Source organism: Chenopodium album, chromosome 15 (assembly GCF_948465745.1).
Source record: "Chenopodium album chromosome 15, dcCheAlbu1.1, whole genome shotgun sequence".
In the NCBI taxonomy this organism is placed as follows: domain Eukaryota; kingdom Viridiplantae; phylum Streptophyta; class Magnoliopsida; order Caryophyllales; family Amaranthaceae; genus Chenopodium; species Chenopodium album.
The window spans coordinates 43,382,200-43,406,022 of record NC_137848.1 but is presented as its reverse complement, the minus strand read 5'-3'; the positions used below and the strand labels follow the sequence as shown (position 1 = coordinate 43,406,022).

The 23,823-nt window shown below is 36.6% G+C and overlaps 1 protein-coding gene across 1 annotated transcript; it reads right to left on the bottom strand.

The window, feature by feature from the left end:
- Positions 1 to 18,979: 18,979 nt before the first annotated feature.
- LOC145581233 (uncharacterized) lies at positions 18,980 to 19,883 on the bottom strand. Its single transcript, XM_081638278.1, has 3 exons — positions 19,778 to 19,883; positions 19,556 to 19,658; positions 18,980 to 19,355 (listed from the first exon to the last, which is right to left on the bottom strand). Exons 1-3 carry the CDS (start codon positions 19,881 to 19,883, stop codon positions 18,980 to 18,982), a joined length of 585 nt encoding a protein of 194 aa, XP_081494404.1.
- Positions 19,884 to 23,823: the final 3,940 nt, after the last annotated feature.

The following is a 23,823-nucleotide window of genomic DNA, read 5'->3' as shown; positions in this document are numbered from 1 at the left end:
AAAGGAACATAATTTGTCGATACGGAGTCCCACATGAGATGATAACTGACAATGGAACTCACTTTCAAGCCGAATGTGAAGAATTGTTACAAAAGTATGGTATTCAACATCACCATTTTTCCCCTTATAGACCTCAAGAAAATGGAGCAGTTGAGGCAGCTAATAAAAATTTAAAGACTATCATCGAGAAAATGACAGAAAAATACAAGGATTGGCCTGACAAATTCCATTTTGCACTTTGGGGTTATTGCACGTCAATTCGAACGTCAACAGGAAACACGCCATTCGCCCTAGTCTATGGAATGGATGCCGTGCACCCTGTAGAGCTAGAAATACCTTCTCTACGCATTGTGTTAGAAGTAAACTCGATGAAGTTGAATGGACTAGAGCACGGTATGAAGAGTTAATTCTACTTGATGAAAAACGACTAGAAGCTCTACATCATACCCAATGCTACCAAACTCGTATGGCTAGACATTTCAACAAGAAGGTCAAGACAAGAAACATCAAGGTTAGAGACTTGGTACTAAAAACACTAAGAAAAAATGTTTTGGATCCAAGAGGCAAATTCAGGCCCAATTGGTCCGGACCATACATTGTCAAAACAATCTTGTCAGGAGGTGCAGCTCAGTTAACTGACATGGACGGCAATGAATTCTCAAACATGACCAATCTTGACCAACTTAAGAAGTACTACCCATAATTACTTGAGTAGGACACTCAAGAGAGCTACGTTTGGCTGATTCCTTAAGAAAGGATACGTAGGCAACCCTTTACAGGGTGCAGCCACTTTAATTATCAAGCATTTCGTGTCCCAGCATCGAAAAAAAAATTGTCGCCAAACGACAAGTGTGTCGCCAGGCGACAGGGCAAAAAGTCTGGCGACAGAATCATATGAGCAGTGCCAATTTTCTGCGAACATCTGGACAACTTTGGTGCATTCTGGAAATTTTTTTCGACTGTACTTGAAGAAACTTTTTCGGAAAAAATATTTTAAGCTGTTTTCATTTCTTTAAATGAACAAATGTAAAGTTAATTTAATTAAAAAGCTGAAATTGCATTAATAAATAAAGAATTACATTATTGATGGAATTTAAATAAAGCTTAAAAAATTAAAATTAACTTAAATTGTCTAATAAATCGAAGGAAAAGCAATACTCTAATCTTTCTTTTCTTTCTTACTCCTTTTCCAATTCTTGTCAGAAGCTTCTTCTTCATCCATCACTTTTGCTAAGAGACATCCATTAGAGGCTCTACATTCGATTTTAGTATGGATAGTCTCTCCCACGGCTAAAACTCCATGCTTCTTCTCTACCCAAACCTTCTTTTCTGTAGAGTCCACCTTTCTTTTCCCTGTGTCTTTTTTAGCACTCTTCTTTTTAGGCGTCACAGGAGTCTTAAACTCAACTCTTTCACCTAGGCGTTCCTTTGCAGGCATTTTCTTGTCACCAAGGTGAGTCTTCACATTGGTCTTCTTTATTTTGGTTCGGTCCTTTTGAGATCTACCAGTCAATCATTGCTTCACATCATTGGGCAAAGAAGGTGGAGCCTTTTGGGTAATCACTTTCCATAAAGGCATAGCACACCAATATTTGTCAAATCTTTCAACTTCTTGTGAAACCGGGAATTCATAAGGGCGACGAAGATCTCCCGTAGGAATGGTTTGCGCAATCCCATATTGCGTCTTTACTCTGCAGGGATAATAAAAGGTCAATTTTGACAAGCTAGGAAGACGGCAAAAGGGTTGGGTATTACAACCAATCATCTTTTCAAGCTTCCACCAGGGAATGACCCATTTAATGGAGAAGTCACAACAGGCAAAAACTTTGCCCCATTCACGGCGACCCATCTTCAAGGAGAAACGCTTCTTTCGCCGAACAAAGCAATTGGGGGTATATTTGTCAATATTATCAGGAGGATTAATTAATTCTAGTCTCTCCATGAGCCACATCTGTAAAAATCAATGCACATAATCAGTATTGCTATACAAAAATATATTTTTAATTTCTGTAATTAAGAATATTATTTTTCTACCTGTAATAAAATTGGGGAGCCTCTAAGGGGTGCTTCTGGATTCTTTTTCAATTCATCAAGACTAAGCATAGTCTCTCCAACGATTAATGGCATTGGATTTCTCCCAGATTCGATTTGTTCTAGCACAAATATTATAATTGCTTGACCATCATTATTTTTACCATTAGTAAGAAAATATTAGCTAAGCATGCAAAAGAGGAAAGCTCTTCTCCTATAAGCATGAAAAGATTAAGAGCGTGGTCTATCAAAATAAAAACGTGCAAATTCTTTTAAATCAACATTATTACCATGCACGATGTTTTTTAGATCTTTACCCCTAAGGTCAAGGAAACGCTCATAATCTTTGTAATAATACTCACTCACCGTAGGCATTACCACAAGATTTAATTGAGGAAAGCCTAGAATGGCACCAAACTCTTCTGGTAAAGGGCAAATTTCATCATAGCCTAATCTAAAGCAATGAGTATTAGAATCTCAATATTCTAAGGCGGTATGAATGAAGTCTATATCAAGATCTACCCCTTTTATGCCATAAATACCCCCCATATGGAAAAAGTCAAGTTCTTTTCTCTCCTTCGCAGTTAAAGAACGACACCACTCACGAGTGAAATCACAATAACTCTTCTTAATTAAAGCCATGATTAATTTTTGAGTTAATCTGTTCGAATTATACAGAAATCGTCGGATTTAGGGGCTATATATAAACACTTTTTTGGCAGATTTCGAATTCTGTAAGGATTTGGAAAAATAAGTCTGTCGCCAAACGACAAGCTTGTCGCCTGGCGACAAAAGGATACGCGTGGCGACAACGCGTCTGAGCCAGCGACAATTATGCGTCAAGCAAACCGTGTTTTTCTGACTTCGATTCGACTTTGATTTGCACGTTACACCCCGTTATTCAATACCCTCATATACAATTCCAATCCATATTGCTTTTTTCTTTTTGATTGAATTGAGTTTAGGCTTATTTTAGTCGAAATCATTTTATTTTTCATTTTTTCTTTTGGGGGAGAAAGTCGGATACCCTCCGTTGATAATAAAAATGACGGAAATTTTGCGCAAAAATTAAGTCACAATTGCACACACTCACATGCACATAAAATGAAAAATAAAATGCAAAGATAAAACAGGCTTAATATAAAAAGTTTGTATATACAACATGTCTAATCTACAAAAGACAAAGTCCTATGAAGTCAAATAAAATAAGCACAGGTGCAAACTATGGCGCCGGAGGCCGTAGATGATGAGGTACGCCTATCATATCAAAGAACGTTGTAGACCGGGGTGTATGCCCTTCACCATCCCCTGATCCACCAGTCGGCGGAAACCTCAGTTCAGGGCCAGTCCAACTAGGCTCACCAATTGACAACGGCTGAGGCTGCAAGGGTTGCTGCGACGACGAGCCAACCTCGTACGTCCCACCACCCATCGAAGGAGCCGATGTCACGCCTCCTTGGCCCGTCGGCCCAGCAAAGACATCCTCAGGTGAAGAAGCCGAGCCCTCGGTTGGAGCAGCCTGAGACCGGCCACCTCGGCCGCTGTCAGAAGTGCGGCGACGCCTTGAGCCAGATCTACTCGGCTCTCTCCTAGCCTCGGGTCTCGACCGAGTGCGAGGTGAAGGAATAGGCTGTCCCTGCAAAGGTAAATCAAGTTAGAAACCAAGTAAAGGATACCAAAAGGTGATACGAAAGAAAGACAAGAGAGATACCTCCTCAACGTCGTTCCTCCGACAGGTAGCTCGGTTCTGTAACCTCACGAGCTGGCTGCGAAAGGCGTCTATACACCTCGCCATAACTGTCACCACCTCGCGAGAAAACTGTCAAAGGAATAAAGTCAGTGATAATACAGAATAAATACAAAAGGAAGAAAATAGATAAGCTCACCTGAGTCTGGTGACGAGGAATGAAGCGCTCCACAAAACGCTGATCCTTGGGGGCTGGAGGAATCATCTCCTCGATCGGTCTGAACGTACCCTGGTAATAGATAGACATCCTCGGAGGGACGAACTCCCTAGGCCCAGCCTGATAAAATTCAAATGATCAGAATTCACTAGGGGGCTACGTAAAGAAAAATAAAAATTAAGCATACCGCTGTCTCCTCAGACAAAACAGGGGCCGGCGCTAGCAAAGGCAGCAATTCATCCTCGTAACTCTGCTCTAAATGGACATGAGACCGCCAGGGAGTGCCAAGAGACGACCGACTCTCGCAGTCACGCATCAACGCCTCATGAAACATATGTTGAGGCGGGCAAGCAGGGACGACAAAAGCATCCGAGGAGTGCTGAATAGCTACTCTCTCACCAAGATACACTGTAGCGCCATACGTCCCCTGAAAATAACGACGCTCGGTAGTATACCGCGCGGCCAGCGCGGGTATAGCCAAATCAGCCCATGGTCGGTATACCACGTCAGGCTCCTACAAAACAGCTATGTAAGATAAATGCACTCAAAAGAGTAATATCAAAAAACAAGTGTTCACGAGAACCTACCGAGAGGATCAGATCTCGAATACGTGCAGTCTCGACCTAGCCAGTATGACCTCCCCAACCAGCGCCAACGGGGAGCTCTCGAGGTGAAGGTCTCACCAGCGCAAGCGAGGGGAAGTACTCGTAGAACCAAATCTACATAGATAAGAGAAAATCAGCAAATGCTTGCACAAGTCTAGAGCTAATTTCAAAAGGATAGAAATATACCTCTACGACCCTCCAGAAACTGGAAAGTGCGACCTCTCCAGACAAGGCCCTGTGACGACAGGAACGTCGCAGGCCCAAAAGAAAGTCAGCATAGGCCAAGCTGGCCCAGTCATACGTCCTGACCAGGTGAAGATCGCGAACAGCTCTCAGGTAGTAGAGGAGCACTTGACTACCCTTGTCAGGAGAAAAAGTCCCTGACAGCAAAATAAGAACAAAGATGTGCACCTGCTGCTCGCGAGTGGTCGCATCATCCTCAAAAGCCGCTACCAAGGTGGAACGACGAATGCACCGGGAACTAAGCTGTCCCGGCTGAGCCTCGGTACGGGCCCAAACAGCAATCGGACCCAATAACTCCGAAACCATCGGTGAATAGACAGTAATATCATTGTCAAACAGTAGTGAAGAAGAACGAAACTCCAAACCTGTGATGAGACTGAAGTCGGCAGGAGTGACCGTCATCTCACCCCAGGGAAAGTGAAAGGTGTTGGTGGTATCCCAAAAGAACTCCACCAAAGCTCGGACGACGAGGTTACCCCCATCATATGAGTACATGGCCTGAGTAGCTCGAAAGAGGGGAGTCAACCCACAGGACTCCCACAGCTAACGCAACACCTCGTCTCTGCTGAAATACGCTTTATATAGCGTACCGATGACGTTGTTGCCAGAACCATGACTATGAGTCCTCCCATTGATGAGCCCGCGTCGCACTTGCTCAAAAATATGGTGCTCGGGAGAAAAGAAAAGAGTGTGCTCATCCCACTCTGGAAGAGGTCCAAGTCTAGTAGAGGAGTCCTCACCCTCGCCGACGGGCTCGTCCTCCTGGCGTGTGTCCCTCGACTGAGAACTAGAGCCGCGTTTCCTAACCATGCTATATTATGCAAATAATAAAGATTAAGGTTCTATAGTATCTAAGGTTCGCCTAGCCGCATGATACTATGTTCGCAAAAAATGGAGTACGTAGTACAAAAACAGAGCACAAGTTCAACATGAGCATAATTAGCATTTTCAAGCTACTAAATAATTTCTTGCAATAATATGACAAATATTGTGACAAATTGTACAAGAAGAACTGCTAAAAGCACAAAGAACGGATCACGTTGTTCTTCACGACCTCAAGAGGTCCAACAATGGTGAATTGCTCATTTCTTCACCAAATTGAGTCAAACAAGTCTCAAAACACTCCCAAGGCAATGCATAAACATAATCAAGCAAGTTCAAGGCATAAAATTCAGCGAACGGAGCAAATTAAGCAAGAACATATTCGAATTTTCGGAAAATTCAACGCATGATTCAGCAAAAATCGAGTTGAGTTTGAATAAAACTTACATGGATTAGGAAAATAGATGAAATAAGCTTTGATTTGCAACAAGTTTGAGCGAATTCGGTTGAGAATTGAGCAAGAACGAGAAAATCGAAGTTTTTGAGCGAATGCGAAAAACAGAACAACAGCAACGAAAAATGAAGAAGAAAGGGAGGGTATTTAAAAAACCCGATCCTGTCGCCGAACGACAATTTTGTCGCGTGGCGACAAAGCCTATCGCTTGGCGACAAGCAGAAATAGCGGCGACAAACAGTTCCGGCTAGCGCTGGAGCAGCGCCAGAGTACAGGGCTCCATAATATGGTTATGTGAACCTCGTGCAGCGGTTTGGGTTCCTTGGTACGCCAGTTAGCCCCTGTAAGCAACTTGACATGATTTAATGATCGGCTCGATTATGATTAAATCAAGTGATTGACCTGGTAAAAAGATCGTCTCACTTAGCTTAAAGCCCCTAAACATTGGCTCACTACAAAGGCACCGACACATTGGTTCATAAACAACAAAGGCACCGACATAATGGTTCATAAACAGTAAAGGCACCGACGTAATGGTTCACAAGCAGCAAAAGCGCCGACGTACTGGAATAGCGGAAGCAAAGTTCAAGCGAACTTTAAAGGATCAACAGGCATTGATCTTCGGTGATATTCTTCGGAGTATTGTCGCAACAAATGAGGATGACTTCAGGCGAAGATATCTTCGGCAGCATTCCCTAGCTTGTGGAGGGTTGTCACAAACAACTGAAGATGGATACAAGTAGAGTTATCTTTGATCGTGTTCCCTAGGATGTGGAAGATGGTAACAAAAAACTGAAGATGGCTACAAGCAGAGTTATCTTCGATCGTGTTCCCTAGGCTATGGAAGATGGTCACAAGAGGCGGAGAATGACTACAAGCAGAGTCAGCTTCGATGAAATGGGAGGCAGCTACAAGCAGAGCGGTCTTCAACAAATGCAACAAATTGGTTACTTTCAGAGATGTGTGCTCGACGGTGCAAGATACACGTTTCTTAACTCTTTTATCTGTTTTAACTAACGCTAGTTTGCAGGTACCAGCGTTACAAGAATGATTTGGGATCGCAGAACGTTCTGAATCATTCTCCGTCCCTATCGATACTTTGACTTTCGTTTTCGAAACTTGCGTTTCTCTAAACTCAGTCAAAGTGGGGGCTTTGTAGACACCCAAATGTGTCTCCCCAAAACCAAACCCAGTGATGAATACCTTTCATGTCGAATGATAATCGAAAGAGGTGAAAGTGTGAAAGGTCAAGTGTTGCGGTTGGTTTTTATTAAAACTCCTTCTTTCTGTTTTAAAAAACAACTCTATTTTATGAAAACAGCCAATCCAGTTTAGTTTGGTCCACGACAAGGGTCCAATAATAGTGTATTTGGATGGGTCTTGAAAAGAGCTTTCCAACGATATATTATAAGCCCAATTCCGATGAATAATGAGGAAGTTATGGCCAAAATACTAAACTGGGCCTGATTTGATCTTTACATGCGGCCCAATGATCTAGGGGAGGGCCCAATGTTAATTATTACTCCTAGAGTTATTAGAATTAATTATAGTCTTCTAGAATTCTCTAGAAGGTTCTTTTTAAGTCCTAATAGAATTAGAATTAATAATTAGATTTTGATGAGTTTTATTTGGAATAAAATATTATTTTATGAAAAATACGATTTCAGTTTTCATACGGACTTTACAAATCGATTTTAATTCATAAGTGGACTCCGTGTTTGAAAGCGCGTAGGAATCCAGGCTGTCTCCAAACGACAAGCATGTCGCCACGAGACAAGACTTGTCGCCACGTGACAGACCCTGTCGCCTGGCGACAAGGTCGGTTTTGCGGCGACAGAGTGGAGTTTTATTCCTTATCAAATTCTACTTATTTCCGGACTGTTTTCTTATAAATAGGGTCCTAAACCTCTGTTTTTATTCATCAATTATCATCTACAATTCACAATCAATCAATTCATCAATCATCTATTCTCTCTAAGCTCTCTCTAGCTTTTCACAAACAAAATTCCGCAATCACGAGATCTAGAAACACCTAGCCAAGTTCGAAGTTGCCTTCGCCCTAGACGTGAAAGGTTATAATTTCTGAGGGTTTGGTCCCTAATCTTTTAATCTTTATTTAATTTAATTGTTTGATTTTATATTCTCCTTGAAGTTACTAACGCGTGTATTTTGTTATTAGAAAGAGATACAAGGCATCAAAGTATGTAATCTTGTTGCTCTATTCTTGTGGAAAGCATGTTTAAATTTGTTTAATTCCTAGTATCATGTTAGGATGTTATTATTGCTTTCTAGTATCATGTTTAGGGTGCCTTTTACTCTTTTCTAATATCATGCTAGTATTATGTTAGGGCTAAAGCTTTGATTTTTAATGCTTAGTGACATGCTAGGGTTTGTTATTAATCTTTTTAGTATCATGCCTTGGATCTTGCTATTAATATTATGCTTTAACATGATTATAATTGTTATGATTATTATAATTGTTATAATTATGATAATTATTATGTTGCTTGATGCTTATTTATTGTTATTGCTTGATCACGCCTTTTATGCATGTTTAAAGGGAATTTGTACTTGTAATCACGCTTAATAAGATAATTAATAATCTTGTTTAGGCTAACATGATTATAATTCAAGTGATCGCCAATAATAGTTTTATTTGTGCATTAAATTCAACCAACATAGAAAAACAGGTTTAGGGTTAACTTAATGTTTGCATGTTAGTCAGAAAGCGCACATGAATACGAGAAGAATAAAGTAGAGGCCTATTATTAGGGCAGGTTCAATCTATTTTAGGTTGGATTTGTACCTTCATCCCCGAACCCTATTTGGTTCAAGACCTTTTAGAGTTGACGATCTCCTGGATCGTTAAGGGGTGTAATCTTCACCTTGTGAACGGTTTACAAGTTCCTAAACCTTGTTGGCGACTCTTTTGCTCTAGCTTCCTTCCCTTTGGACGCCACCATGCTTAAGTGTATGATCACAGTGGGGTTCAAGCTTGGGGTTAATGGCTTGAAATATTCCCTACAAGTAGTAAAACCTCTGATCGAAGAAAATTCCATGAAAACAATGAAGAGTAAGGTTTTTTTTATCTAGCGAAGATATTAGAATCGAACACCGCCCCCACCTGACCCCCTAAAATAGACCACCTAGCCACCCTGAATACCCCCAAAAATCAACCACCTCAAAATCACCAAAAATCAACCACCGCAAAACCCCTAAACCCAATTGTTACTCAATTTGTACCACAGTGTGTCATCGGAATATCTAATTGGTTGTTGTTAATTGATATCAGAACACAATCATTCCCACCGCAACTATCGCTGCACTCGCCACTTGATAGGCTAAACTCGTATCACCTAATCAAAAGAATAACTTAAGTCCTCTAACTAAAGTAGATAGGGAAGCAGGGTCGAACCACAGGGAAACAAGCCAATTTATTCCTAATTAATAAAAATAATCTAAATTATTAAGTAACTAAATTATAGATATGTAAAAGTGGGGGGAAATCAATGAATAAAAGTCTAGGGTATAGGTTCACCAATAAATAATATTACAGGGTAAAACATAATAATCAATCATCAATGCATCAATTAATCAGATCATAAAGGGCTTTCGCTACATATTATAATCACAGAGTTAATCTACCGGTATTAAATCTCATCTCTCGAATCTCGACTTAACCATTTGTAAATTAATCTGCCTATTGAAACTAAGCCTAAACATCAATTCTCATCTCTCGAATCTCGAATCAATATTGCAAAACTCATACGATTAAACCAGGCCTAATCTAATTGCATAGCATTAAATCAATCAATAGGAAATTAATCAAGCATTGACAATCAACAATAATAAATTACCCCTTCATATTATTTATGGATCCCCACAAACCCTAGAAAGAAAACTACTCACACATAATTAAATCTAAACTAACCAAAGCAATTAAATTAAGCATGATTAAAAGCAATAAGCTATAACAAGAAATTAAAGGAACAAGTAAATAAATTAGAAGTCTCAAGTAGCTGCTAATATTGAAACTAATTTAATCATCAAAGCAAATAAAAACCAAGATCCAAAAAGAAGAAAAGAATGGAAACGTTGAAAACTAAAAACATCTAAAGCTAATAAAACAAAAGTTGTTAAAAAGAATCTAATCCTAAAACCTTAAAGCTGCTAAAAGAAAACCAAGCTAAAACTAATTATCAAAACTAATAAATTAATCCCAATTAATGGGTAATTAAAATTCCTTAAAGAAACTTGATTTTAAATACTCTACCAAAAATTCCAACACTATATTTTAATTAAAACTTGTTGTAATTTAGTCTTAAAACACTTTAATCAAAGGTTTACACCATTATATATCATAATTCTTCAATAATTTATAAATCAAGAACCTAGGGTTTCAAAAATTGGGGCTTTTTAATTAAAAACATAATTTAAAAATTAATTAACATAATACTCATAATTAAACATCAAAAATAAAAACACAAAACCCATAATTAATATTTAGATCTAAGATTAAATTGGTTTTTAAAACAAAAATTTAATTTTTTTTTCGGAAAAGGGTGGCTGACCGGCCACCACTGCCGGCTGCTGCTGCTGGTGGCTGGCGCTGGCGGCCCACCGGTGGTGGTGGTGGCCGGCGGTCAGGGGGAGCCGAAACAGGGGAAGGGGAAAAAGAGAAAGAAAAAGAAAAGAAAAATAAAGAGAAAAGGGAGAGAAGTTTACCTTATGTTTTCTCCACTCTGGGCAAAGTTGATTTGCCTCATGTGTGGGATATTTATACCCCTTCTCTAAAAACCCTTCTCCCAAAACTTTCCTCTTTTAATTTTCCTAATCCCTTCCCTAATAAAACTTTACTTAAAATAAAACTTTCCAAAATTAAACCCCAACTTAATAAAAATAATTAATTAAATAAACTTTCCTTTTATAAAATATTTCCAAACTTATTAAAATAAATAATTAAAATACTTTAAATAAAACAATTCAATTCAATTAAATACTTCTCAAAATACTTATTTTAAATAAAATACGTATAAAAATACGGGGTATTACATATATATATAATTTAACTAAAGAGACATATCAGCCAAATAATGTCTAATATCAGTCAACAAAAGGAAAAAAATAAAAACATACTCCCTCCATCCCCTTTTGTTTGTTACTTTTAAAGGAAAATTACGGGAATCAAGGTAGAGAATGTGGAGTATATGGGAAAGTAAAATTTCCAATTAATAAAGTAATAAAAGTGCATGGGAAAGAGTCATTTTCAATTAAAAAAATAATTAAAGTACATGGGAAAGATGAATTGATAGATTCAAGAGTGTAAAACATTAAATTATTCAAAAGTTGACATAATTTTTATGGCAAATGTTAGGGCAAAATAGGAAAGGGACTTAATAAGAACAAAAAAAATGAGGGTATAAAAGTCTTTTTATGTATCATAATAATTATGAAAATGTGAAATGTGAAAATATTTAGGGGCACCCAAAATGGCAAAAGTGATAATCAAATGAGGTCGGAGGGAGTATCAGCCAACAAAAAAAATATATTAGCCAACACAAAAACCATATCAGCCAACACATGAAACATATCAATCAACCCTCAGTCAAGCCTCCCCCACCAAACAGTTTATACGTCCATTTGCACACAATACGTTTTCAAAGAAATTTTGGAGGGAAAATGACAGTACTAGAAAGTGACACGTGTCATTCCAAGTGTCTGTTTTAGTATTATGTTATTGATTGATTTAAGTTTTCGATTCATTATGTGATATAATAGTATATTATATGAATTTAAAACATAAAAATCCAAAAAACAGAAAACCACAGTGATGCCAATTGCCAAACGAACCCAAACAATCAACAATAATAAATCATCTTTTCATATTATTTACAGATCCTCAAAAATCCTAAAATTTAAACTACTCAGACGTAATTATTGGGAGGTGCTAAATGCAAGTATAATTTTACCTAAATGCAGGACAAATTAATTTTAGTCAAATTTTATTTTTCCAAACTTACCCTTGTTTTAAACCTACACCTAATAACTACGAGTATTTAATTAGACCCTTTACATTTAACTAGTAAACATCTCATAGTCTTCAACATTCAAGGTCTTCTACCATTCATCCTCAACAGCAAATCTCGGATACTGTACATGTATCTAGATTGACAAATTCGGATATTTCTCAAATTTTCAATACCAAAGCCACCATCACTAAACCTTTACGATACTCATATTCAAACTCATTCGTAAAATATTTTAAAGTCGTCATCTAAATACCGGCTACGATTTCCGGGCTTCATCACCGCCTATCGGAATATAATTCCGGGGCCCTTTGCTACCTACCGGAGTTAATTTCTAGGGCCCTAGACTACCTACTGGAGATATATTCCGGGGTCCTTAATTTACTGCCTACCACTACTACATTCCGAGGCCTTTACTTCCTAATAGTTCCTATAACTTTTCAGAGGTTAACTTGAATGAACATTTCATGCCTGATGAGTTATAAGATTTTAAACTTTTTTTTTCATCTTCGTTATATTGCAGGACTAAGAACATATACACAATAATGGAGATTTATTATTTGGCTTTTCTTTCTTTTGCTGCTTTGCCATATAAAAACTTTTATAAATTATAAATGTTTTCTTCTATTTGGGTCTTCTATTTATCAAATTAGCAAAAGATGAGACTAAGAAATTAAGCAACGGGGAAGCTTTTAAGCTTGTTCTTAGTTAGTTAGTTGTACTGTACTTTGTATGTACAATGGAGATGGAGAATAGGAGATGAAGGGGAATCGAGTTTCGTATTAATAAAGGAGAATGAAATTAGTTTGGGGTTTATAAAAAGGGTAATATAGTCTTTAGAATAATTAAGTGTTATTTTTAAATCCTGCATTTAGGTTATTTTATACTGTTTTTAATACTTGTGTTAAACATAAACTATTCAAAACAATTAAAGAAAACAAAATAACAAAAAAAAAATAAACAAAAGTAATAATGACGTAAAACTAAAAATTACGGAGTACGTACGAATTCTCAACTAACAACAAAGAGCTGTACCCAGTTAATTCCCCAGATAAACAAAAATTTGTTTATTCTGGGGATATAATTGTCTTTTTAAGTACCAGTGGAGGAGTACATGCGTATTTTCATGTATTAGTTGAGGGGTACATGTGTAATTTCCTTACCAAATAGTAAAGTAAGTTACAAACAGTAATTGGACAGCTCATCAAAATTACTGAATAAATAACCACGCTTTTTCAATATATTTACAGAAATGCCACCAGATTAACAAAAATCCGTTTATGTGGCAGATAAACTTGTATTTGCCCGAAAACAAAGTTAAAAGTCTGACAAAAACTAATCTATAAAACTAATCTAACGCTATCTACCAACCTACATCTTTTGAGAAAAGAAAAAGGTTTTACTCCAAGTGTAACCTCTAACTCCTAATCACACTAAATTTGAACTACTACAGTCTACAGTACTACTCCAAAATCGACAATCAGCCAAGTAAGTCATTAAGTTTTTATAAGCCCAAAAGTTTACCCAATAGCTGAAATAGCCTAATGCTGAATATATCCGTCTGACTGGGCTAGGCCTGGATCGAGGCCGGTCAGCTTAAGCTGTCAGTTGGGCTTTAAAGCCCCTTTTCCTTTTGTTCTTGGACTTAAACTTTTAGAGTTCTCTAACACAAATTTCTATAGTTGTATGGTCTGTGATACCAGGTTGTAAAACTTTGACTTTTTCACCTATCGAGCCCTTAATTATCGAATTAAAATTCTTTAACTCAATGTTGGGCTCAAATACTTGGTCATAAAATACAATCAAACTCCAATATCTTCGTAGTGGCTCAATAAGTCCGAAAATTGCCATATTTATGCAAATTCCTACAGAATAATATAAACTCTACTAAATACTACTGGTATAAAACATATATTAGTAATTACAAATAGCTTTAGAGAGCTCAAATAAGCACAAATATAATTATGGAACGAGGAATAAATATATATGTAATATATAAAATAGACTCATTATATATCCAACTCATTTCTCAATTTAACAATTCATGTGATATATGCAACTTTGGAATTTTTTATATCTCACAAATAATACCCCAAATTTGCATATAATACGATCCAGAGGTAGTATAATTTTTCAATAGACTCTATCAAGTATACTATTGTCACGAGAAAGTGGTAATGGCTTATTTGTCTCACAAATATCATAATACTCCCTCTGTCCTTTTATTAAGGGCCTAGCTATTTGGGTTTTTTCTCGGGAATTGAGAAAGTTTTAGATTCCTTAAAATTAATAATTGGAAGTACAAACATGCATGTGGGGTTAGAGAGAGATAGAGAGAAATAAAAAGTGGTAAAGAATTATTAATGAGAGGGAGAGAGAAAATATTGAGAACTGATGTCAAGAATACAAAAAATAAAAAGAAAATAAATGATAAATCATCAAAAAGTGAATAATGTTGCCAAAAAGTACAATCTTTAAACAGATCGAAATAGGCTTTTAATTTTGGCTACCCCAAAATGGAATACAAGTTCTTGATAAAAGGATGGAGGGAGTATTTGGTAGAGGGAGAAAATAAGAGGAAAAAGTGGTAGGGAGCCAACACTACTTTTTCAAATTTGCATTCACGTGCCATAGGTGAAAATAATCACGAGGACCACTATTACTTGGAGTATATTTTGTACTACTAAAATTAAATGGGATTTTATAAGCACCACTAAGAGTGTATTTTGTACCACTGAAACTTCAATATTATTATTTGATCACCCAATGTTAATTGGACGTCTCTTAAAGTGCATAGAAATGATTGCTACTCATGGTGAGACATTTGAAGTTTGAAACACCTCCTAATGTCACTTTCCATTATGACCCACCATATCAAATTCCTTTTTGTATGAGAGATTGTTGTAACTAGAAATTGAATAAATAATAAAATAATTATAATATTGATTAGGGTTCCATATTTTTGTCAATTGAGACTCAAATTTGAGTATCTAAACTTAGCAATTTTCTTTTTGGGTATCCAAAGTTTCGATATCAATTAATTGGTATCATTTACAAAAAATGCCCTCTCTCCTAAAAAAACTTCAATGAGTCTCACCAGAGATTAGGGATGGCAACGGGTCGGATCTGGAATGGGTCCAGATGGACCCGGATCTAGATCCGTTTTTGTAACAAGGATCCAGATCCGACCCGGATCCGTCGGGTCTGGAAATTGGAGACTCGGATCCAGATCCGACGGGTCCAACGGATCCCGGCCCAAATCCGGGTCCAAAACGGGTCCAATATATCTTGCCTAATTTTTTGCAATAAATGTAATGTTTGGGTCAAAAAATGCATTTCAAACTTTCGTCGAGTTATAAGTTCAACCTAAATTAAAGTTATACAACTAATCTATAAACACAAAGTAAATAACCAACTTATACACTTATATTTTAAAACAAAAATTATAAACAACGAAAAAAGTACAATGTTACAAATGAGCAAGTGAAAAAACAACGATGATGTATCCGATATGAACATCCAAAATTCATCTTTTGAAACTAATTTTTATCACTACTAACATCATCAACATTTTTAATATAGAAACAAAAAGTTATAGGTTTTTTTTAATAGGAAAATTAAAAGACGGGTAAATGGATCTGGGTCCGGGTCTAGGGGCCAGACCCGGATCCAGATCCGTTTTTTTTTTTCAGCAGGACCCGGATCCGACGGGTCCAAAATTTGAAGACCCAGATCCGTGCAAAACGGATCTGGATCCACGGATTCGGGTCGGGTCCGGATCCATTGCCATCCCTACCAGAGATGATCTAAGCAACCACTACGACAATTCTATAGTTTCAAGATATAACATTGTAACACCCCAATAATTCCCCCTTTTCCATACTACTTACTTTAAATAAAATAGAAGAGAATCATTGGCATGTTACCGCCACATGTAAAAACATTAAGACTTTATCAAAGTATCGCAGCGGAAAAACCAAACTTAAGTCTTTAAAATAATATTGTTTAGTAAACCAATAAATCAAAGCTTACAAACTAGAACCATAAAGGCCCTTATTTAAAACCAAACCAATATTTAAAATCCTAAAACATAAATGAATAACAAAATAAAAATAAGTTCAACACAAAGAACGAATACTCTCAATCACACCAATCCCTTGACAATGCGTATGCCAAATCCCTGAACTTCACATCATCAAGCTAACCTGTGCAATACTGCTCCCTAATAATACAAGTGTAATAATTGAATCATCATAGGGTCATTGAAAGGAGAAGGCCATGACCAAAAGAAAACACACAAAAGAACGCAATCAGAAAAACTGAGTACATACAAGCTACAATGCAAGAAACCTAACATGCTCAACTAATTAAAGTAAATAAACATTCAACATGAATTCATTAACCAAGACCCCACAATCAAATAGTTCAATCAACTCAACATACTCACTAACCAATTCTATACACCTGACTCTTTATATTTAATTTAATTAATTTAATTTGAAGTAAGCAATAGACGAGGTGTCCAATCCACAAAATCATTTTTGTCCCAAATAACTATTTAAAATAAAAATTTAGCGCAATGCAAGACTGGGCGTGACTCCATTCTCACAAAGTTAGTTTAGGATCCCATCTAACTTTCATTATAAAATAAAATGTAAATACCAAAAGAAAAGAGAACATGTTGATCAAACAAGCCTCAGAAAGCCACGGGCTACCAACGTGTGCCCTAACCCATGATTGTCAATACTCTAAAAGTGCACGCTTTCCAGAGTTTTATTGTTTATCCATGTTTCACTTTACATGATTACCAATTTAATTAATAGCCGACTTATTCAAGTAGACCATACATAATAATCATACATATAATTCACTTTTAATCTTATTTAGGACAACGATGATCACATCACAAATTGACTATTAATTCCATTAAATTCCAAATTACCCAAAATTTGTTGAACATAGTCAACCCACCTAGCCATTTCGGCTAAATCCACTTGTACTCAACATACTAACAAGTCATGCTTTAGTAATAAAGAAAATAGCAATAACCTCATGGAATAATTAATAAATTCATTCCACTTAAACCATTCAATTCCAATCCTTCAATAATCCAAATGTGGTTATCAAACCAATCCAATAAAAATGTGCTTGTATCACCATTCCATACAAACAATTAATCCAATATAATTCAACATGCTTGCATCTACAATTCAATACAAACATAATCAATCACCAAAACATGTCTCATAAACATAAGCACATGAATTAATTCAATATTTAACCAAACAATTTTTATCCAATTGTTCCCTAAACATGGAACTAAGTTCTTTCCTTTTGGTACCTAAACATGATACTACTTACAACAAAGTAGTAGACATGTACGTGTCTCGTGTAAATAATTCTTCGTACCACTTTTAATCAATTAAAATTCTCTTAGAAAATAATCACCTCCTAGAAAACAACCAACAATCATAAATTAATACCCAAACTAATTTCCAGCAATATAATTTGATTTAAAACTCATTAAAACTTCCTTAAAAACATGTTTTTATGCTTAATTATTGGTTAGAAATAAAATAGGGACAAAAGCCCTATATTAATTGATCATAAAAACCCTAAAATCCCAATTATAAAAATTAAAACCCTAGGTTTTATAACTCATTAAATCTTAAAATTTCTAACATTTATAAAATCTAAAAATATAAATTTAAACAACCAAAATACAATTTTTCATACTAATAAAACCAATTTCAAACCATAATAATCAAAATCCAAAACAATATTTATATAGTCATACAAATAGGAATAGAAACAAAGGCAAAGAAGGAAAAGAAGTTGGTGGTTGTCGGCTGTAATGGTGGCAGTAGCGCCGGTGGCCAGGCAGGGAGGCGCGCCGGTGGTGGCTGGGCGGCAGCGTGAGGAATTCTTACGTGAAGAAAAGAAAAGAAATTAAAAAAAAAGAAAAAGGAAAAAGAAAATAAGAGAAAACAAAAATAAAGGAGAAGAAAAATAAAACTAACCTTTTGTATGGGAAAATTTTGGAGATTTATGGGGTATTTATAGGAGAGAGAGTTGTAGGGTAAATAGGAAGATTGTGCCTCATGAAAATAATGGGTCCATTAAATAAACAAATGAGTTATGCTTTGTTTTTATGATCATAAGTTATAGAATGGACACATAAAAATCCTTTTGTAATTAAATCATTTATCAACTCAAAAATAATTTGAAACTTATAAAATAAATTCCGGAAAAATACAAATAATTATTATAAATAAAATAAAATTTCATTTATAAAATATTTAAAAATATGGGGGATTACAATATATCCCTCTTAAAAAGAAGTTTTGTCTCGAAACTTAGCACAAAATCCCGTAAATTGCAAAACATTTGCATAAAACCCTTTCAAAATTTTCAATATTATGTTGCTGGAATTCCAATTGTGTCATAATATTAACACTAATACTTTATCACCATCCCAATTTACGTACTTCAATAGATACGTAAACAATAAAATAGCTCTGAAAAGCATAAAAAACACCACAAAATAGCATAAAATAGGGCAAAAAGCGTGAAATTATACGCATTCTACCCCCTTAAACAACAAGAGCTACGCCCTCGTAACCCACCTCATTAAATAACTCAGGGTATCTCTTTCTCATATCATCCTCAGCCTCCCAAGTAGCCTCGATCTTCATACTCTTGGTTTGACCAAAGAACTTTCACAATTCTAATATCCTTATAGCGTGTACTACGCACCTTGTGATCCAAAATTTTCACAGGTTTTTCCTCATAAGTCAACGTCTCATCCAATTGACTCGATTTAGGTTGTAGCACGTGCTTAGAATCAAGAACATACTTTTTCAATCGAGAGATATGAAACACATCATGCATTTTCTAAAATTCCACAGGTAATGCCAATTTGTAAGCAACCTTTCCTACACCTTCCAAAATTTCATAAGGACTTACGTACTTGGCACTTAATTTGCCCATCTTTCCAAATCTCATCACTCCTATAGTAGGTGAGACCTTTAAAAATACTTTATTACCCACATTAAATTCATCATCTTGTCTTTTCAAATCAGCATAGCTTTTCTGCCTATCTTGTGCAACCTGAATTCTCGAACGAATCAACTTCAATTTATTCACCATTTCCTCAATATACTCAGTTCCCAAAACAAGATTCTCACTATAGTCATTCCAACATACATGACTTCTACACTTTCGACCATATAATGCTTCGAAAGGTGCCATGCCAATGCTAGCATGGTAGCTATTATGTAAGAAAACTCAATCAAATCCAAATGATCTTCCCAAGTACCTTTAAAATCCAAGGCACACGCCCTTAGCATATCTTCCATGGTTTGATTGGTCCTTTTAGTCTGTCCATCCGTTGCTAAGTGGAACGTAATACACATTTTCAATGTTGTTCCCAAGTTGGCTTGAACTTTTTGCCAAAATTTGGACAAGAACCTTGAATCCCGATCGGAGATGATGTCCTTAGGCACTCCATGTAGTCGAACTACATTCTTCACATAGACTTTTGCTAATTGTTTCTTTTTCCAAGTTTCCTTTGCTGGAAAAACACCACAGACTTTGTAAGTCGATTTACAATCACCCAAATAGTGTCATTGCCACTTTTGGTTCTAGACAATCCTATGACAAAATCCATGGATATCGAATCCCATTTCTAACTAGGAATTTCCAAAGGTTGAACCTTTCCCATAGGTCTCTTGTGATCAATCTTGACCTTTTGACAAGTCAAGCATTTACTCACAAACTCAACTACTTCCCTCTTCATGTTTGGCCACCAGTACAACTCTTTTAAGTCCTTTTACAACTTGTCCCCTCCTGGGTGTACAGATTATGGGGTATTGTGGCTTTCTTCCATGATTTTTCTCTTTAAATCCTCACACTTTTCTGGTATGCACCACCTCTCTTTGTACCTCAAACTTCCATCATCATGGTTCTTGAAATCTACATTTTTCCCTTATCTCATTTTTTCCTTAATCGATTGGATTCCTTCTTCACCTTTCCGACTCTCTTTTATTTCATCCAACAATGAACTCCCAAGCGAAAGAGCACTCAACCTTGCTTCTATTTTACCACAGTTCACAACTTCCAAGTTCAAACGCTTCATATCCTCACGTAACTCGTTAGGCACGATTAAAGCATTCACACCATGACTTGATTGTACTCAAGGCATCCGCAATAACATTTGCTTTCCCTTCATGGTACTGTATGTTTATGTTATAGTCATTGAAAAACTCCAACCAACGCCTCTGTCTCATATTGAGATTTGTCTACGTGAAAATATACTTGAGACTCTTGTGATCCGTAAAGATCTTACACCTTCCTCAATACAAATAATGCCTCCAAATCTTCAATCCAAACACTATAGCCGCAAGCTCAAGATCATGTGTAGGGTAATTAACTTCATGTGATTTGAGTTGGCGAGAAGCATAAGTTATCACCTTCCCATTTTGTTGCAACACACACCCTAATGCATTCTATGAAGCATCACTATATATTTCAAATCCATCACTTCCATCAAGTAAGGCTAAAATAGGTGCGGTGGTTAAACGCTCTTTAAGAGTTTGAAAGGCTTGTTCACACTTTTCATCCCATTCAAACTTACTTTCCTTCTTCATCAAGGTAGTTAAGGGCAGGCCTGGTGAAGAGCCTGTGCAACCAACCCTATTGCACAAGTCCTCACAATTACGAGGGCCCCAATATTGTGAAAAGCAATAGTGAAAGCCTAATTTTTTTTTTTACAGTGGAATATAATGAGCTGTCGTTGGTCAATGTTTCTTTTGTCAAAATCTCTTGAAAATTTCAACTGCCTATTAATTTATAAAGATTCTTTTAATTCTTCTTTCACCTCGACACCTCATCAAAATATATACACTGTACCCTTTTCAAGTATCCTATACATTTTTTGTGGATTGCTATTCGTCGCTCCCATTTTACATAGTAACGCTCCCATTTTTACTTGAATGGACAAGGATGCCCTTTATGCAAGTTGTACTATTTTATATAATAACGGTCCCCTCAAATTAGTACACCGTGAATCCCGAGCCCACCACATCGATCCCCACGTCCTTCAAACCAAATTGGTCCCCACGACCACCTTCAATCGTTTTTTTTTTAAATTTAATCATCAAGTTTATTCCGACGGGTCTTGGATGATGGATGACTGGGACATTCGTACGCCGGAGAATGCTTCGGAACATTCTGTAAGTGTTTTTTTTTTTTATTTTCTGAAAATGGTACATCCGCCTAAAATTTCCGGATGTACCATGGTGGATCCGCCTATTTTTTCTGGATCCACCATGGTACATCCGTAAATTTTAGGCAGAAGTGTACATTCGCCCAAAATTTCCGGATGTTCCATGGTGGATTCGGAAATTTTAGGCGGATCCACCATGGGACATCCGGAAATTTTAGGCGGATGTCCCAATTAATTTTTTTTTTAATTTTTTTTTAGTTTAATTATTATTTTTTTTAATTGTTGTTGTGATTTAGTTTTTAATAATGTTATTATTGTTTTGTAAGTGTTGTTGTTATTATTAGTAATATTATTATTATTATTATTATTATTATTATTAGTAGTAGTAATAGTAATTTTATTTTTTGAAACATTATTATTATTATTATTGTTATTATTATATTAATTAGTAATTATGTTAGGGTATTAATTATTTTGATATTTATATTATTAATATTGTTATTGTTGTTGGTGGTGTTTATGATTATTGTTGTTGCTATTATGATTGTTGTTATTATTAGTATTAGTTATTAATGTTAATAATATTATTAGTTGTAATATTGTTTTATAAATATTATTATTAATATTATAAAAAAGAACATAATGACATAAACCGTTGTTTTGTTTAATTTGTATAGGATATAGAATCTGAAGACGGCGGTGATGGTGTGAATTATAGTGGAAATTTCGTCACGGATACGTTTTTTCCAACGTTTGAGGATGCGGTTACATGGGCGGATGCTGTTTCCATAAATCTGGGATTTATTTTGGTGAAATCGTCTTATAACAAAACCAGAGATGGCCGACCGTATCGATATTTGAGATGTGATCGGTCTCGGAGGAACAAGCCGAGAGATTTGGAGAACGCGATATGGAAAGACACAAAAACCAAAGCTAATGGTTGTCCTTTCTACATTAAGATATATTATGAAGTCAGCACTGATAGTTGGAAGATTCGTGCGAAAAATGATCACACCGGGACACATAACCACCCAATGATTGTGTATGAAGAGGGTCATCGTAAAGTGAGCGGATTGAGCCCGGGTGCAAAACAGGTTGTGCGTGACATGACAAAGTCCAAGGTTGCGCCCCGTAACATCATGGCAACTATTGCAGAGCAATTTCCTAATGATCATCCAAATATTAGGCACATTTACAACTATCGGAATGACTTCAGGATGGAGATGTCCGAAGGAAGAAGAGTTGTTCAGCAATTTCTTCATTTGGCGAGAGAGAGTAAGTACATTTACTAGGTCATGTCCGATGATCTCGACGTCTTGCAACATGCATTCATGGTGCACCCGATCACGGTCAACATACTCCGCACATACCCACACGTCATAGGGATGGATTCTACTTATAAGACCAATCGATATGGCATGCCGTTCTTTGAGATAGTAGGCGTGACACCGACAAACCAGAATTTTCTAGTTGGTTATGTTTTCATGCGCAACGAGTGCACGGCTAGCTATCGGTGGGTGTTGCAGAGATTAAGGGAATTGATTGGGTTTGATAAAGAGCCATTGGTATTTTTGTCAGACCGTGAACTTGGGCTATGTGCGGCTTTGAGAGAAGTGTTTCCAGGGACGTCGCATTTACTATGTCGATGGCACATTAACAAAAATGGGGAGGCTAGGGTGACGAAGATGTTCAAAAACAAGAAGATTGGTACCAGTTTTAAAAATGGCAAATGGAAACGTATTATGGATGCATCAACTGAGGCGGAGTATGATCATGCTCTGGCTACCATGAAAGCAAGGTGGGCAAATTTTCCGGCAGTGATTGAGTACGTTGAGGGAACATGGCTGTGTCATAAAACCAAATTTGTGACGTATTGGACGAACCAAATTCTTCACTTTGGTAACACCACCAACTGTAGAGTTGAGAGCCAACATTCAACAGTGAAAACGTGGTTTGAATCATCCACAGGTTAGTTGTTTTACTATATTAGTTGTTGTCTTTATTTTGTAACTGTAATTATAATAAATAATAGCAAAATGTTTTTACTAATTGGAATCAATGGCAGGTTCTTTGGATACCATATGGGCCTGAGTCCATTGTCATATCGGTAATCGAATTATTGAAATTCGTAATAGTTTGGAGGCATCAAGGTCTAAAATTGGGGAGATGTACAGACAATTGCCACTGTCACGTATAAATGGCAAAGTGTCTCAACATTGCTTGAAATTACTTCATGCGGAGACCAAAAGGATGCGGGATTTGAGTTACCAGGTTTATGAACGCTGTGGATGTGCTATACGTGTGACTCATGATGTACCGTGTGCCTGCCAGATACATGATTCGCTAGTTGCACAGACAGGCTTGTATAGCAGCCAAATTCATTCTTTCTGGAAGACTTTGGTTATTGGTGATGGTGTTAACATGCCAGAATTTGTTAACGATTCGACCGAGGAGGCCGCACATTTTCGTTCCCTGGTTGATGAAGTCATGGAAAGTGATCCTGCTGTACGTC

What these genes read in the sequence shown, in the direction of transcription:
- LOC145581233 (XM_081638278.1), bottom strand. Translation starts at nt 19,883, where the DNA reads ATGAAGAGGGAAGTAGTTGAGTTTGTGAGTAAATGCTTGACTTGTCAA. An exon ending in TCAACCTTTGGAAATTCCTA is followed by an intron (nt 19,659 to 19,777) that starts GTTAGAAATGGG and finishes GTGTTTTTCCAG; the next exon opens with CAAAGGAAACTTGGAAAAAG. An exon ending in ATCTCCGATCGGGATTCAAG is followed by an intron (nt 19,356 to 19,555) that starts GTTCTTGTCCAA and finishes CTTACATAATAG; the next exon opens with CTACCATGCTAGCATTGGCA.